Raw genomic sequence first — 19,145 nt, 5'->3', positions numbered from 1 at the left:
AGCTTGTAATATCAGAAAGTCCTAAAATCACTGAATTATGTGTTTAGTTTACTTTATGTAAAAGCTCTTTATCTATCTCTTTAATATATTATCTATCAATTTAATATTTAATTTGTGGCAATATTAGTTCCTGAGCCTTTTCAAAATATTTTTAAATTCATGGAAGATGCTAGAAAAACTTAGAGCAACTTTACCAGAAAAGTATTTTAGTTAATAACTATGTGTGTGTGATATATACCTTGAAATATTCTTACTGTTTTCTTACTTATTTTCTCTTTGCAGATACATTTCATCGGCTCATGAATGGACGCTTAAAAGACTTCGTACACAATACATGTGAAAATGGAAACTTCATCTTTGCTCTCCTCCTTACATGATGAATGTAGATCAGACAACTATATTGAACCCCATTACAAGGAATGGTACCGAATAGCTATTGATGCTCTGATTGAAGGAGGTTTAGAAGCCTACAAAGAATTTCTTTCGAAAGAGAGATGCTCAGAGTTCCTAGCAGATGAGGAAATAGATTATATTTTGAACAATGTTCACAAACTTCCCCAAAACACAGTTTATTCCTCTAACCATGCCATTGATGATACGTCTTCCTCGGGGACCTACTGGCCTGTTGAATCAGATGTAGAAGCTCCAAATCTTGACTTAGGTTGGCCCTATCTGATGCCTGGAATTTCTGGTGGCACAAGTATTGATCTGCTTTTTCATCCACCACGGGCACAACCTTACACCATAAAGGAAACCGTTCGGAGGATGATACGAGATGCAAGAAAGGTAAACATGAAAAATAACATTGGAAAAAAAAAGTGGCAGTAATAATCTGGTTGGTGTTTTATTACAAGAGTTTTTTTTATATTTGTTTTTGTCCTGGCAGGAAAAAATTATATGGTTGCTCACAATTCAGCCGGAAAGGTTTTCCCAGACTGGGATCAGTCCTTTGGTGTCACATGCACCAGTGTTATTAACCTTGATTCAGAGGGATCAAAGGTTAATTGGAGGAATTAATTAATCCTACCATTATAATGAATAATCACCGTTTTACTGTAATGCTGACCGGTGCATGAGAAATTTGTAGATAATCAGCACACCTTTTCTTTGACCTCAGTTGAATATACAGTGAGTGATACAATTCTGTATAACTTTGGGATTTATACTAATGTTTCTCCTGCATCAGCGGGAACATGTGTAGGTTTGGCATGGCAGACAAGTCTAAGAAGACAACACCTCAATGTTCATCCAACTCAAGTACCTTGAGAGTCAGATTTTCTGATTTTCGCATGTCCTTGCAGAAATCAAACTCAGAATGAAAAGAACAAACTAGACTTAGGCAACAAGGAAATAGTTTTTGCTTGTGTATCTTGCCTTCATTTCTGATTAGTGACTAGAAAATTTGGACATTTTTCCAAATGTACTTGTCTCCACTTAGGATCACTTGTATCTCGAGTTTCCTACAGCACACCCAGCTTACACCTTAGTGACAGAATGGTGTATGTACAAACCACTTTTGCTCTTAGTGTTTCCGTTTAAAACTTTTAAGATGTAAATTTTTAAAACAATGTCAGTTAAAAAAAAATCAAAAAGCTCTTAGCATGCAGATCTGTTTGACATAGGGTCATAATACCTCTTTTAAAAGCATGACAAAGTTTCAGAAGTATTTCTGGCAAGTATGACACAGTCTCAGATTTTCCCTGTGAAATACAATTGTGTTTTGCATGACCTTTAAATTGGTAGAATGGGCTCTATCTCACATACATCTGTAAACACTAGAGTGGCAGAAATATTCATGTAAATGTGTGCAGTAGAAAGGGTCTGAACAAGGCGGGGCAGGGAAGGACTGCATCTTTTTACAATGTCTCTGCTGTATTTAGATAAAGCATATAATTTGTTGCCATAACAGAGTTATCACTAGGCCTTTTATCCCACAGTTTATGATTTAGAATGACTGTGTGCTCAAGGAAGAGTTAATTAATTCTCTCTGTCTTTATCCCTTTCTGAGTGAGATTTGGTATTTTCTGTTTTGGTATGTTGTGAGACTTGACTGTGAATTGCCCAAAGTACTCTGTCAACTGCAACTCCTGACCTACCAGTGTATCCACTGTAAGGAAAATAACTAAAACACTGTTAACTCTGTTGAGAAGACTAGTTCAGTTTTTCTTCAGGGTCTTGAAATGCTGTGAGGTTAGGCCATTCCCCCTTAGTTGCTCCTTGAATGCAGCTGTAGAAAAAAATTAGGTGTGATTCTTGCTTTGCTATGGAAGAAGGTTGAATGCATAGTATGTTGGCTCCCTGATGTGCTTGTGTTGCTTCCACTTTATAAAGAGGATGTTTCATGTGTGTCACTGGCAAATCTGACAGCTGCAAGTTTTGTTTAGTTGATCAGCACAATCTTAATGTCAACAACCATAACACTTTTGATACAGTGATATAGATTGGTTGCTTCAGGGACCAGCAATTAAATCTAAGAGACATAGTGTTGTTCAGCTTCTTTTGTCTGCAGATGCATAGAGAAATTGAAAGTATTTCTAAGTGAGGTAAAGTATTTAAATCATGCTTATAGTAAGTAAGCCCTTTGTAAATAGCCTGGTGCACTTCTCCTAAGCCACTTAAAAAATGTAATTGTATTAAACAAGGTTCTTTGTTATGCAGTAGTGGAGTTGTGTAGTCTTGAGAATTCAAAGGCAGTAGGATAATACTACGCATGAAAAACAGAAGCCTGTAAAGAATAAATCAGCAAATCATGTTCAGCCAACACAGCCCTAAGCAAAATCCATGGGAATTTCAGCAAACTTCTGTGTGAAAATAAACAGGCTGTTGGGGGTGGGCATATTCATACCACTTAAATTTAAGCACCAAGCCTGAGTGTCTTGAGTTCAGGCATTGATTTCACTGGGCTACCTGAGAACTTGGTGTAGGAGGAAGCCAGCTCCTGCAAGGGCATGGCAGAGAATGTTTCTGCGCTGATTCACTCCATGAAGGAACCCATTTGGTTTGTATTTATATGTATAAACTGTCCCAAAAAATTATGAGAAAAACTGAACCACTTGAAACCTAGGTGCTTTTGAATATTGGGATATATATATAAGGATAAGATGACACTATTAGTGGACTTATTCTTGACCTCTTTCATGCTTGGTGCATCACAGTGTCACTCCTTAAAATGATTATTATGTATGTTAATTTTGACCTTAAGAAGATGTTGTAAACAACATTAAGCAACTTTCTAGCTGACTGATTTTTTTCCTGACTAGAGGAAAATTATTTGTAAGGCCATGCTACACTAGATTAAAACCAGTGACTATAGAAAAATGTTGTAATAAAATCTTGTCACATATTTCTGGAGTACACAAGCTGCATGAAAATTATAGACATCACCTTCATTGTAAAGTACAGGTGATATAATAATGGAATTCTTACAGAAAAGGATCAATACTGTTAAATCCTAGAAAAATGAGCTAACCATTCTAAAGAGATGAATCCATGCTTGTGATATGTTTTTGAAGTTTTGTTAGAGCAGGGAAACTGCTGAACAGAACACAGCATTACATTGTCACCTATATACTACAGCACTTCTGTGGGATAGATATGATGTTAGCTGAGTGCCTTAGGTCAAACCAAGACGTCAAAAAGATGGGGCTTACAGCTGGTGTAACTAGACCTCATCTCTAAATGATACAGCTTGCTAACCACCCTCCTCTGTCAACATGACCTGTGTTCACACAAGGAGGCTGTTTGATGTGACTCTGTCAACTGGGGAGACACCAGTCTTTTTCATATGTTGGTATAACCATGTGAGAAAGAAGCACTGCAAGGTCTGTCTGACCTTAATGATGGAGACTTCTGTAAACAAGCTGGTAGCCTTATTTCTCTTAAGTTTTGGAGGCTTCTACCTTTAATCATTGGCAGGTTTCCGGCTTCTCTGAGGCTTGAGGTGTTCCTACAGCCTGACTCATCACGGCTGGGCTGTCTGAAGAGCAACTGATAATGTTTGGCAGTTTTTACTGAGAAGATTATTCATCTGGGAAATGATATCAAGATTATTATTCATCTGTGTCAGGTTGTAGTGGGTTGACACTGGTTAACATGAAACTTCCTTCTTTTAGTACACTGTAACACAGAGACTTCATTAATGAAGTGTTCTCTCCCTCTGTGAGTTCATAAGAGTTGCCTCAAAACCATCAGTTTTGAGGCTTGTCTTGTGTGCAAGAGACCTCTTGTACTATTTTCTCAGGTGTAATTGACAGGGTGAGGCAGCAGGGAAAGGACAGGACAGAGCACCGAAGGGGCCTTTAGCAGCGTGTTTTTCTCTTTTACAGTAGCAAGATTCCTCTGACGACCATGGAGATGTTCCTACACAGTTTTAGAGAGAAGGCACAGTTCAGACTAATATCCAAATAAGGATCTGCTCTTCCTGGAGAGGATTAAAATCTGTTTTTTAAAGAACCATGTTGTTTAGACAACTCAAGGGTTACTGGTTTGTAGCACATGCCAGAAAACACTTAAAGACTTTCCTGACATACTTCTGGGATTTATGGTGGTATGTATGAGGTAGCACATTATTCAGAAAATATGCAATACTTTTCACTGACTTTATTTTATTCAAATAGACTAGCAGTCGTAAGCCTGGGTTCATGAAGTCGGTGATACTTGTAAGAATTTTTTAAAAACCTAATTGCTTAGAAGTTTAAATAAAAATTTGAATTGTTAGTGTACTATAATTGTGGAAAATAGAAAAGGCAGTTGTTTCTGCTCAAATACTCATGATTGGGGTTTTTAATGAGAAAAGTTGCAAAACTTGGACCCTTGGGAAAGAATTTCGTTATACACCATGAATCAATGTAACTTGTTATTAGTCTTGCTGGACACACTGTAGGTAAGCACTTAGTCAAAAAGGTCTTCCTTTTGAATTCTTGTGAGAGAGAGTTATGTAGAAAATGTAATGCCTACGTTGTTTTCTAGAGCAGTGGACCTGGTCAGACAAAAACAGTTGACTCATTTTACAAATACATAAAAAGGAAAATACTTTCTTTTACTTTTGTGTTTTTTGTTTTATTTTGTTGTGTATTGTTTAGTCAAAAGTTTGTATTACAGAAAAAAAATTCACTAATAATTAATTATTATTTGCTATTAATTATGATTCATTGTTCATTATTAATTCACTATTATTTACTGTTAATCTCATTTGGTCATGTGTATAATAAAATAATAATAGCCTAGTAATGGCTGCAGTCTAGTGTGAAAGAAAATCAAATTCTTACATGCTTATATGAACAGTAATGTTTCTATACAGAAAAAAACCTTGTAGCATATGGATGTGTTGAGCAATCTTTTATTTCTCTTTCACCTATACTCTTTGCTAACTCTTTTAAATATAATTTGAACACAGACTGGAACAATGATAACGAATCGTGCTTGTGGCACTGCTTGTCTTAGCTCACTAATCGCGTTGGTTCAAGCAGATGAGAGAGAGGCTGCACCTTTCTGTATAAAAGAACCAGAGCAATCTGCTGAATTCAGGGAGAACGAATAGATTAATGCAATAGTTGTCCCACTCAGACATTTTCTGTATTATCTCTAAAGTGTTAGATAATCAGTGGATATAATTTTTTAAGATGAGACTCACACTTAGAAATACTCAGTTTCTGGCTGACAGCATATAGGCAGCATTTTCCCTGCCAAGATATTCTGCCCCACAAGGATTTCAGCAGATGCCTTTTGGTTCAGTTGCTCTGTTCGAGGGGTGAATTCATCATTAACTTCCTCTCAACTTCTGTTAAAAGACTTCCTGATGGTTGAAAACCAGCATGGCAGTCATGTGTATGGTTTCCAGGTGAAACATAGTTTTTAGTCTGTGATAGATTTATTTCAGACTGTGAGATCATTTCCCATTTTTTCTAATTGCGCAGAGTACATGCTGTGTATTGAAAGAGGACTGGTCTTGCTCTTGTTGCTACTGTGTGACCCAGTATCAATTTTTTATCATTACAGAGTAGTGCTGCTCACAAGTAATTATTTCAGGCATTTTCTCTGCTTGGATTTGCCTTTGGAATCTTCTAATTATTTTACTTGCCTGTCCCCTTCTCTCCCTGCTGTCCTGCTCCCCCCGTGTAAGGGTGGTCCCAGAGCAGTCGAAGCAGTGCCTCACAGTGCAGGCAGAGAGGACTGCCATCGATGGGACACATCCGCAAGCAATTTTATAAACTGGAAAACCTGGGACTTTTGTGAAATCCAGTTCTTACGTGCTCTAAACATGAAACCCACAATTTTTCCTGGTAGCACTCCTGTTAAGTGGGCAGGATCCAAAAACTGAAGAGCAAGCAGAGTTCAGAGCCTGGGGAGTGGGAATCTTTGAAAACGAAATTTCTAATTGTGGTAGTTTTCTATTCACAGGTTGCTATCTTTGCAAGACTTTTGACATCTTCAAGACTCGTATTAAAAGATGTAATTAAATAATTTTTAGGTATTTTAGGTATTGCCATTTTTATGTCAGAACTGTGCTAATGTGTTATCAAAATACCACACCTCCGTGATAAATTTAAAAATGGAATAGGGAAGATTAAAGGCCAGATATTGCAGGCAGCTCTGTTTCTTCATTAATGTCTGTCTCATTCACATACATATGAGAAGTAAGCATAAACATATGCTTTGTAGCAATTCCTTTCATTAAAGTATTTTCTCTCATTGACATAAATCTCTGTCAGTCAAAACAAAAGTGCCATTAAGAAGTCATTTATGCTTTTTGCACATTCAGTAGATTAAAGTGTTCTTTATCTTATTCAACAATAACTTTGTACTACATTATGCTGAAGTAATTAAAGATCAAAATATGCTATAAATACAAAACCGTTGATTTAAAATAATTTTTTCCCAGGCAAAATGCTTCTTTCAGTGCCCAGACTAATGTATTTGGGTTTTGTCCTTCTCCTTTTTTTGGTTGTCAAAAAAATACTGATAATATTGAAGTGCCATTTTTGTTCATCTGAATTCCTTTCCTGGAGAGATCTCCATTTTTCTGGTGGTTCTTTTTTTTTTTTTTTTTTTTTTTTTTTTTTTTTTTTTTTTTTTTCCAGCCAGGAAACCATCTTGTCTGAAGAACTATAGCCTTAAGCACTTCACATTCATAAATCTGTAAGCCTTTTTCTCATCTTTTGCAGTTTTAGCATTGCTTTTGAACTTATGATAGCTTTCCAGCACAGTCAGTGATGCTTTGAGGGGGACACGTTTAGGGTCATTTTAAACTTTGAATTTGTTATATATCAGAATTTGGAAACTAAAATATTATATTATCTGTGATAGAATTTTAAATGAACATAGCTTGGTGTGCTGATACTGAAGTAGTATTTGTGTAACAGTGTGGTAGAATCTACATAGAAAGTGGAGAAGTGCTGACAAAATAGAAGAAATTCAAAATTCCCCATTCTTCTGTTTGGAAGGAGTGGAATTGCGTGCCAGTGAGTTACATGTGTTAAGTTTCCTCATATATCAGATCTGAATACAAGTATCTACTTCACTTGTAATTATTTCAGAGCGACTTGCTACATCATTTTCTTTGAGGAGTACTGCAAGTATGCCAGTACACGATAGAAGAGTCAAAGTACACTTTATTTAATTTACATCTCTAAAAGAAGTGCAGACCTTGCTATAGATAGCTGTGTAGTCATGCCTTCCATTTCAGCCTGCTGATAAAGTATGTCTATAACCATTTTCTAATAAAGATACAATAAAATTGCAAGAGAAGTTAAAGTCCACATTTTCAGAAATGCTGTCAGCATGCCTGAGACCTCAGAGGGCTTTTGCTCTGTAAAACCCTCCTGTAATTTACCTTTGGAAGGAAGGAAGCATTGGCCATCACAACCATAACAGGGTGTAACTGGCGCTGAGCTTGCTACTTTACTGTCGGATCTGCAGACATCCATAAAATGACTCACCTCAACAGAGCTGTTCAAAATAAATAACTGCAAGATCTGGACCATGGCTTGCTTGATCAACAGTTAATAATTTTTCAGTATATAGTCTGCTGATCAGTAAGCCAGCTGAATTTATAGTAGTGTTATTTGCATTATAAATACAGAATTATAAGCTACCAAACTCTCTGTGCATTCCTTGCCCTTGTTTGTCATCTTTCCCATATCTTAGGTGTCTGTTTTCTGAAGTAGTAAACTTACTAAGTTTCGCTGCTTGTCTGTATATGGTTCACATTACTGGTGTCTTACTCTTCGTACTCTTTGTGATTGGTACCAGCCAGTACAGACATACCACTGCTTCAGTGTAAACAGAAGATTCAGAATTTGTATGCTTTCCTTTATCCTAACCAGCAAAGAACATAACCAAAGGGTGTGTTGTTTTGTAAATGAGACTGCTGGGATACACTGAGCATTAAATGAATATAAATCACTTTTTTTTTTAAAGATACAGTTATAAACCAAAAGTGTGAGAATATTATACGTTAGCAAACAGTACTCAGAGCAAGTAGGGACCATTTTTTATTTTCTTGCATCTGTGGTTTTAGTTGTTGATAAAAATGGCTGTACTGCATTTGTAATTATATAAATGCAGATATATAAAATTTTTGATAAAAATTACTGTTGTGCATTTGTAATATGCAGACTAATTTCTGATGAACAGCAGTACTTCCTTGATAAAAGCTGCAAACCGTAGCTGTGTAATGCTTACTTTTCAAATATATTTGTTAAAGCATGAAGCATTTCTTAGCTTCAGATAAGGAGGGTGTGACGTGTACAAGGTGTTCTCATACCTTATCTAGCAGCAGTTTATCTTAACCAGTTCTGTCTCTTGTTCTGGAGTGCTCGTGCTGACTGCCCAGATGTACGGTGTGAGGGAACAGAAGAGATTCCTCAAAAACAGGGTCCATGGTGACCCCTGCTTTCTCCAGCAGTGAGTGTGGGGATGTAGCTGCCTTCAGAAAGCTGCTTGGTGTATCTTTTATGCAGGGGTTTTTGCTAACTGCAGCACCAGATCTCCTCAGGCCTTTTCACTTCTGCCAGTGCTGCTGCTGTCAGAGACAAAGCTGGGTGATAGGATAATATGAGAAGTTATGTGCCATATCTCTTAGAGATGAAAAGAAAATTTTGAGATCTGCATCATCCACTGGCAATCAGGCTAGAACAGTAGCACTGGATTGTATGTTCAGGTGGCCAAATAGGTGTGCCTTCAGTTCAAACAGCAGATGTAACATCTCAGCCTTATTTTCATGCTGTTTCCTGGAGCTGCAGGTACGCTTTGCCAAGAAGGTTGCACTTCAGCTCAATAAATTCCCTTTATGGCTTAAGCACTAGGTAACGCACTAAGACATCATCTTTGAATTCGAGGGAATCTGAGTGGTATCAGCCCACAGGAGGCATTGTAGTTAGTGTTTTTCTTTAGACTTTTGCTTGATAAGGAAGAAATAATGTTGAGGATGAGGTGAAATAACCAGCACAGAAGGAAATTATGATTCCCAGTGGGACCCTTCTCAAGAAATGCCCACTAAGGAACTAAGCTCTTCTTAAGCTGTACAGACAGAACTCTCTGCCAGTGAGCTGTGCCTTCTGATTAGAGACATCAGAGGGAGCAAACAGAAGTTAGTGTCAAGCCAGCAAAACTGATTTGCTTCAAACGCCAGGGAGATGCTGCTTGTCAAAGCAACTAGGTCTCCATCCAGCATGACAGAGCACAGAAATATCTGAAGCTGTCTGCTGTTCTGATAATTTCCTGTCACTGACTAATGGTGGATTAGCACAGGCATGCAATAATTGCCTGAAAAGTCACTCTTAAGGGTGTGGGTTTTTTAAATAATAGGCAGGCCTCTGTGGCTGCACAGAATGTATTTGATAGAGATCAGTAACCTCGCTTTGCTGAGCATGGACCTGAAAATACAGCCATCTACAGGTCTAACTTTTACAGCAGTATGTACTATTCTAACAAGCCTACAGAAAGTTGCTTTAAAATGTAACAAAAACTGTGTTATTTTGCTCAAAGGATTTACTTTTGAAATGGGAAGACTAAACATCGAGATTAAACGGGGAACTATGACTGATTCTTCTATTTATTTATTTGCTATCACCCTATTTAATGTTTTTAGCATAACATGAGGACTAGTAATATCACTGTATTTTCTAATGGATTTTATGATGCACAAAATGATTGCAGTAATATCATCATCTATTCTGTTAATGAATTTTGGATTACTGAATATCAGTAAGCCACTTGTGCCAGAAATCTCATTAGTCAGATGATTTGATTTCTTACGCCTAAGTTTAATGATGAAAGTTAGTCCAGATCTGAAGTGCCAAAATAGGATATTGCAATCACCCCTTACATGATTCCTGTCCCAAGTAAAGGCTCTGTCCTTCATCTTGACATTAGAGGAGTCAAACAGTTTCTTTGCAATGAGTTCTTGAGAGCTCAGGAAGCTCTTCTGTGTATATGCCAGGGCCTTTCAAAGTCAGAGCTCCAGGTGCTTTTTGGAGGAAGGAGAGCAAAGGAAGGAAAAGATGTGCTGTTCTTGGGTGCTGAGAAAGAGGCAAGTCAGAGGAGCAGGGATCCTGCCAGTCCTTTTAGTTGATTTTTATGAGAAACCAGTGCAGCAACTAAACACTGTTTGGCCTTTCAGAGGGACCATAACACTCTGGAGCCTGCACCCAGGGTGAAAATGCTGGCAGCTTGAGGTTACTGGAGTCTTAGAACATCATACAGCTGAAGACATACAGAGATCTTTGAATCAGCTGGGCTCTACTCCGTGGTGGTGAGCATTGATCAGAAGTAACTCCCTGAGAGTCTATCAAAGGGGTGGGAGTAAGGCATGAAAACTGTGCATACTGAAGTGACCATACTCACAGTATGATAGGAAACCATCATGCATACATTTTTGGTTATAGTTCCTCTTTCTCTCCCTCTTTGCCCTCCTCTCCAGCTCTATCCTTTGAACAGCCCCATCTCCTCTGTCCTTCCTCCTTTCACTGTGCACCTCAGACAGAGCTGAACATTTGCTGCCTGCTGTAGACACTTCTGGCATCTTTCTGGAAAGCAGTTCCAGGTGTGACATCTGGGAATATTGTCTCCCTCTTAGGTCAATAAAAAAAATGGCTGCCTGGAGGATGCCAGTCAACAGACCTGAAAACAGTGCTTGCAGTACAGTGTGTCTTTTTCCCTCCTCTGTCACTCCCAGTAAGAACTTGTAAAACACCAACGTGATGTTAGAAACACAGCAATGCTTTTGAATTGCTAGTCAAATCAATTTTATTGCCAGGTCTCTGATTTTTATTATAAATTGCATATCTTACATTAAATATTGGGAAGGTATATTTTCTGAACAGGACTGATGTTTTTAGCAAAAATTATAAAGTTTGGGGATCTAGCAGTTGTGTATCAGAAATTACAATGGGCTATTTAATTACAACCGTGACTTGTGTACACAATTGCTTTTCATCTCATTTTATCAAACAGTACATCTAGTAAAACTTGACAAGAAATTTTGGGGGAAATATTTAGTAAAGGACAGAGAGACAAAAATATAATATCTGCTCAATGAAGACACTTTTTTTTTCCTTCAAGCAAAATTAGATCCGTAATTCTGGGAGGATTTAAATGCTGTAATTTGTATACATGAGAGGTTCTATTAACTTAACATGCATATGTTTGCAGGATTGATGCCTAAGGATATGGCCATATATCATTAAGGGTCTGATTTTGAATGTTTAATTAATCTCTTTCTCTTAAATCATGCCACAGTACATTTGTAGTCCAAAATGAGCCGCATCTTCAGGTGATTGCATCCACTGTGAGCACCTAAAAAAATGTGTCCAAGCAGACTGCTGTAATTATTTTATTGTAAATTAAAACTGTGTTGAATAACTGTATATCTGAAAGCCAAGCAAAGCCATGAAACCAATGGAATGTTTTCCTTTCCCCAGATGCTATTCAATCCCTTTACTGGTCCCTGCGTTCAGGCCCAGATCCTGGAGAAGTGTGATGGATGCACATATAAGTGTTAGAGAAGATAGGCTGGTCCCTTCAAAAGAAGTACAAGAGCGAGACTTATTTATCATGTTGATACATAAAGAGCAAGAACAGATTTTGCCAATATAGACTGTCATCAAAAAGCATTTTATTTTGTAGTTTCCTGTAAATAGCTGCAATAATCCAAAATTATTAAGTCCTCTGCTAGCAAACCGTAACAGTTTATATGGGGGATACAGGCTTTATTGTATTCTGCCACATTACACATTTACTGAGCTTATGTTCACTGCAAGGAAAATTCCATGGAAAAGTTTCTCAATTTGTACTCTTAAGGCTTTAAAAATGATTGCAAAATGTATTGCAAAAAGCACATATGCACTTTTTCATGCACGCTGGCATGCAAGTAAGAAAAACAATAGAAAAATCAGTAAGAAGTGAACGTCTGGAATTTAGTTATTGTGCTAGAACTGTCCATATTTTATGGATTTTGTTTTTTAAATGCTCCATATTCTTAAATTGAAACAAAACAGTTACCTCGAGAAATGGACAGTTATGACATGTTGATACAAAATGGTGTGTACATAGGTAGGTTTACCTATTTTGAATTTTCTCAGTGGTGTTTCAAAAAAATTCTAAGGATCAGAATTTCATAGTCTGCCAAATTCTGTGCAGAGACATTGCTCATATTGTCTGAGGAGGTTATTTGCTAAATTTAATTATACAAAGTAGTCCTTTGAGATATAAAGTAAAAGAAAAAAAAATTTCAGTTTAATGTGTTACTGTCTAGTTCATAACCCTGTTATCTATTTTTAAGGTAGTAGACTGCACATAACAAAAACACTAATAATTTGAAAAGGGAAAATACCTAATTTCTGGAATATGTAATAACAGTATTTTAATGCAGGCACTGAAATTACAAAACCGAGTACTCTATCTGAAAGCCTCATTAGAAGATAATCCTTGTCATAAAATGTAATCAGTTTGAAAATACCACAAAAAGTGGTGTTTAAAGATTTGGGGGGATTTCCAGCTAAGTCGATTTGTTGAAACGTTGTAGGACCGCAGTTATGGTTACCTGTTGTGGAAATATACTGAATGAGAAACAAAGCTCTGGCATTTTAATTCCAAATACAGAAATCTTTCTGACTTGTTTTAAAGAAGTAACAGTGGCATTGTTGGCTGCCTTTCCTTTCACGCTGATGTTCACACAGACTTTCTAGTTTTACAAACTCAAGTGGAACTTTGTCAGAGCTGCCTATTGTCATACAGTGTGTGTGTGGATTCACCATATGTATAGTGCATGCAAGAAGAAAAAAACATGGCTTTTAGCATAATTTCTCCTTACGCAGGAAATCTAAATCTGGGCGGTCTCTTTGATCAGTCTTTGCTGGATCTGCATAAAGACTCTAAAATTTTCCCTAAAGAGAAGAAACCCCTGATACGGTACAAAAAAGCTTCTTGTCGATACCAGCTGGAGGCATTGCTGTCCCAACAGTTTCTGGAAATTATGCTAAATATACTCCAGTTTGGAGATTATGAAAGAAATCACTTTGACTAGAATTTAAGCTACTTCTCTAGTGAAGAGAAATTTGGAAATATAGAAAGCATTGTAACATAAAAGTTAAAAATAATCCAGTACTTTATTTTTTTTTCTAATTCTAGTGACTTCCACTGACTGTCCTAAGTTACGGTAAAAATATACTGATTTGTATTTTCTTCTTTTTCAACAGCTATGAATAAAGCAATTACAGTGTAAGTAATAAGGACTGAACTATTCTGGTTTTGTTTTTAAATTGCTGATCTGTAACTCTAAATTGGATTTTGGCCTGAAATGGCAAAAATGCAAAGCATCCCCTTTGGATCAATTTTATGATTATAAAATATATAAACTAAATAAGAGAAATAATTTTACCTGTTGGGAAAAAAAAAGTAAAAACTGAGGTTAAATATTTTTAAACAATCTGTATTATCAGGTTACAAAATATTTATATAAATTAATACACACAGGGTGGAATTTCATTGAAAAGCTTGCTGTCAGCAGCTGCCACAGGCTGAAATACAGAACACCTGTGAATATGATGTATGCCAAAATTCTTTCATTGTAATTATGAACATAGTTAACTAAGTTAATGCATTATGAAAATTTAAAATGGTATTTTACGTAGGACAGTTTAATTAATTTCAAAGTCATGGTTGGCTCTTGAAGGTCAGCAGGTTGTCCAGGAAGGATTTTAATGGAAATAAACTGTACATTCCTTTTTCCTTCCATTCTCAAATTTGTTCAAAACCACAAAACCAAGAAAATCTCAATTTAAATGTTTCATTTGTTTTTTAGTTGTAAATATTCTTCAGTGTTTCACAGAATCTGTAGGTTTTGCTTCCTTTTAGGTTTTTTTAGGCATGCTTTGGGGTTCTCTGTGCCTGGGAGTGTGAATGGCTCTTTGCACTGTATCTAATGAGAATTCCTATGCTCCAGGTTCATTCCCCTCAAAATGCCAGTGGCAGGGCTGTAGTTTTGAACTCATTCATAGAGACATGATCTCCCCCCAAGACTAGCAGTTATTCTGGTATTTTAATGAATGCTATTTTTTTTTTTTTTTTGTATAAAGCAGTCTTCTGTACTTCTTGATTATATGCCACTGCTTGTTCGTGTGTCCTATTGATGAGTCTTGTCATTGCTTTTCTTCTCAGATATGATTTTCTAATTGATTCTACTGGAAGTTGTTTTGGGAGAGAGCTGGGTAACCATGAGCCTGTGATCAGTGTTTGTAGCCTTTAAAAACTCTGAACTTGTTTGGCCTCTCCCTCTTCATCTTTTTAGCTGTTTCTGGACTGCAAAATCAGCAGAGGCTGATAAAACTGAGAGATTCACAGCTTTTGGTGTCGGGAGGGACTGTAATGATAACGACATTTGAGTCCCTGCACAACACAGGCCTGACAGTGTTGCATCTTCAAAGAGCTGATACTAAAAATAAATCTGACCTTAAAACAGGTGGGTGCTAGTCTTACCATCAACACTTCTGGGTAACTAATTCATTATTGCCCAGGAGATAAGGAGTTTTTTTTGGACAATCGCTTTTCTCTAAATGATGGAATTTGCTTCAGGAAACCCAGGTTGCAAGCCCAGACCAAGCCTGCTTGAGCTTTCTGCTTTTGTATCTCATCACTCAAGATGACAGTCAGCCAAAAGAGAAGGTGCAGAGAATACTAAATGTGGGACTGGAGGGTGAGGTGAGGCACAGGCTGATTTTTAGCTGTAGGGGTTGCTTTCATAGGGACCTTGGGATGCTCAGCCCCTCCACAATGCCTGGCTGTTGGCCTCTGAGAGCCTGCTCACACTGCAGGGATCATCAGTGCACAAGGACACTTGCGAAGAGCAGGGTGTCTTCCCTCCTCGGAGCATCACCTTAGCGTGACCAGACTGTTTGCAGTGGCAAAGCTCATTAGCAATGGGCTGACTCAGGTGTCCCTGCACGGGGCAGCAGTGTTACACACACACACACACACACACACACACACACACACACACACACACACACACACACACACACACACACACACACACACACCCCGGTATGTTTTCAGTTCCCAGATAAAAATAAATGCAAAATGTTATTGCTGTATTTATGGAATGGTTTGCGCTTTACAGAGGAAAAGCTTTCTGCGTGCATTTAAGTGTTTATTTAAGAGGAATTAACAAAAATGCTTATTTTTCCTGGTAGTTCTTCCAGAGTCTTTTATGACAGAGAAGTAGTAGAAGCAGATTTCAGTAAGTTTCTGGGTTTTCAGTTGCTCCAGGGGTGATTCGGGAGGTTGTAAATAACGTTACTCTATTAAAATATATATTTCTATGCTAATATCTTCTAGAACTGGATAAAATGGGAGTGATTTACATGTTTTTCTAGCTCCCTACATTTGTCTCCATGGTCTTTTACATCCTTTAAAAAATACGGGGATTTTTGTATGTTTTTGTTTTTTGCTGAATATAAAAACATTCTGATTAAATACATTGTCTAGCACTTGGAAGACTTTCATGAAAATTCCTTGTAGAACACAGACTCTTCACCTATAAATGTGAATATAATCTCAGAGTAAAGACATATAGATAATTTGGGGTACTTGTGCTAGGGGTAGGGAACAGTTTCAAGAGCTTATGCTGAAATCTACCTTTTCTAGGTGCTTCCAGTGATTTAAAAGTTTATATTTTGCATCAACCTTTTGTGTATTTGTTTTGTCCATGAGATTGTTTGCTTTAGAGCATTCAAGCAGAAATATTTCAGTAATATCCAAACATGAAACAGTTGTTTCCTTCCCCATTATTTGCCCATCTTCTGATGTTACTTTTTTTCCTCACAGTGTTCCTCAATGCATCAATGAGAAACATAATTTTTTTGTTGTTCACTTGAAATAGTGTTTCTAGCTTAGGCTTAGGCTGCATTTCAGCAAATGCTCAGTCCCCCACAGAAGCGTCATGAAAGTCTTACCTTGGCATACCTGACTCTTGTTTCATTGCAAAAATTGTTCCTGTGTCAATGAAAATAATGTATATTGGATTTCTAAGATTGAAAGGAGACTGGAATACCTTTTAATTGTCAACTACTGGTCACAGTAAACCAAAAGACTCTCTGAAAAATTGCTTCCTGACAGCTGTACTTCAAATCTTGAGTGAGTACACACTGCACCAACATCTGAATGCAGATTCAGAATTACAGGGAAAGACTCTGAAGAGCAGAAAAAGATGTATACCTTTTTAAGTGAGCAAGAAAAAAGGATAAAAACTGTCCTATTACTACATCTGAAATGATTGCTCTTTTTTTTCTTTTGTTGATGCAGTGCTGGTTTGAAACATTTTATCTAAAGGAAAGAGGCAAATAATAAAATGTGGGTTTTTTTCCATCAGTGTGTGTGCACTTATGCAATCCTCTTCATGCATATGTGCACACTGTGCTACAGAAGATGTGGATTCCATGCAATGTGCACAATACACTGGGAGCATAGCAGTCTGGTATGGGGAGAGGCTTTCTGGCATGAATCTGGAGAGGGCAGGTTACTCAAGGGAAGATGTTCCCGAGACCTGAGAGGTACTTTGTAAGAACAAATACTTATTTGAAAGGCACTATTTTGCATCAAAAAGCAACACTTTACAAAGTGTTCTTGGAATAAAATGTTTACCTCTCCTCCACAGATGTATATTGCATGTTCTCATCTCCAACCTTATTTCAAACAACTAAAGTTTTCTAGTATATTTAGCTATTAGCATGCTTGGCACATTTTCCAGCACAGCCAATTTGCCAACAGAACATGGCTTAATGTAAATCCATGGGTGGTTTGGTCAGTGGTGTTTCTGCTTTCTCGCCTTATTATTAGAAGGTTCTGCTTTGGATGGCAAAAGAAGTGAATTTTCCTCTCTGCCCCTCATGTTTCCTAGCATGTATACCCTTCAGGTACACATATTCAATGCAGGAATGTTTTGTGGCTGCAGGGGTTTCACTGGCACAAATAGGCAGTGAATCTTGCAAAGAAAGGTACTGAAGAGCTGCAGTATGGTTGCCCCTGAGACTGATTTTCTTCTTCCTCCATTCTGTATCTACTGTGATGCTTTAGAGGATACCAGCTTGCTCTAGCAGGAGTTTTGCATGTCTTGCAGATGTTCAGCAGGCTTCCTGATGAGATCTCTGATTATCGTTACCCAAATGGAGGTTAGGGGTGTGTGTGTGTGAACCGGCGTGCAATGCACATTAGGAGGAATATTTTGTAGAAAGGGGAATGCTCTCACATACATGAGGCTGTGCAGTGGAAGACTTGTTGTAGTATGTTTCTCTTCTGCCCCTTAAACCAATTAACTTGCTGTGAACTTGGTCACTAGCTCAGTTGAGTATAAAGGGTTCAGTTACTTGCACAGTGATAACTCGTTTATTTGAGTAATTGTTCATTTTAATGATTCTTGAATGAGTGCTTCATTATGCATCCTGTCCTTGTGAGAATGAGAAAAATGAGAGGAGCAGACCATCGTGCCCATCTGTGGCTGAGGCAGATGGAATGTGGATCATGGAAGGAAGTCTTGCAGCCTAGCTGTGTGTCTGCTCCTCCCCAGATGTGTCCTGGAAGTGGCCTAGGGCTCTGATTTAAGAAAACATTATGAATACGCTTAATGAACTTGTAACCTTTAAAAAGAAATTTTCACTTTTAAATGGAAAGAGTAGTAGATAACAAAGATGTAGTATTATAAACACCCGATCAGACTTTATCGCAAGAATCAAATAATCTTTTGTCTGATTTTGCATAATTGCAGTATCAAATTGCAAGTGATGAATTAATACTTGTGTGGTGTTGTGGAAGAGCTGTATGCAGATCAGTGCAAACTGATGCTGCATTTACAAAATAATAGTGTCAACATGATAATTCTAACGATGGATTGCTTCTTGCTTGACGGAGATGGTTGTTCAAAAGTCAACTCACGTAGAGGCTAAAGATCAGTTGAGCAAAAACCTGGCAGAAACAAGTAAGAAAGAGATGTTTCTTTAAATTTTTTTCACTTGTATCTTTGAATTCCGTCGCCTATCCCTTGACTTGCAACTCCCTCAAATACCTCACTATCTGTGCAAGATTCACACTTGAACAAGAATTGTCGGATTTCACTTAATAAACTTTTAAAGGATTTAAAAATTGAAATAATTTTTATAAATACAATATTTTTAAAGCATAGCATTGGTACTGAAATTATAACTCTTTAATAATAATTTTACTTGTAATTTTTTTTTAATGCTGCATTTGATTCAGGAATTAAATTCTATTAAGTACTTTGTTTAGTTCCAATTCACTATTCACTCCACTGGGGCTTCAAGAATTGCAGCATTACTTATCTTCTTCATTTCAGTTTGCTTCATGGGAGGCTTGAGCAGGGTTTTTGTAATTGCTTCCCTACTATTTCAGACATCTTGCTCCATATGTTATTATGCATAAAAATTTGAATCTGTTTTCTTCCTGAAAAGCTGCACATAATTACTTATTAACAAGTTTAATCTTATCTTTAGAACGTTCTGCTGATGCTTTCAGACTAGTCTGCAGGGTTTTTTTCCTTTTTCATTTAATCTATAATAAATAATCTAGTAAACCAGGGTGATGGATTTCACCTGAGGACCTGAACATGATTTGCAGACAACAATTAATTAATTAGT

General features: G+C 37.3%; 1 protein-coding gene across 1 annotated transcript in view; it reads left to right on the top strand.

Moving 5' to 3' along the window:
* Positions 1-342: 342 nt before the first annotated feature.
* Positions 343-19,145, top strand: part of FAM83B (family with sequence similarity 83 member B) — a 44,971-nt gene continuing 26,168 nt past the window's right edge. The window contains exon 1 of the mRNA XM_066179766.1: positions 343-786. Coding sequence (XP_066035863.1) covers positions 343-786 — 444 coding nt within the window. The remainder of the gene's footprint in view (positions 787-19,145) is intronic.

Source organism: Chamaea fasciata, unplaced genomic scaffold (assembly GCF_029207755.1).
Source record: "Chamaea fasciata isolate MVZ Bird 193981 ecotype frontalis unplaced genomic scaffold, bChaFas1.0.hap1 SCAF_3, whole genome shotgun sequence".
NCBI lineage: Eukaryota > Metazoa > Chordata > Aves > Passeriformes > Sylviidae > Chamaea > Chamaea fasciata.
This window is presented reverse-complemented; position numbering and strand designations above follow the sequence as displayed.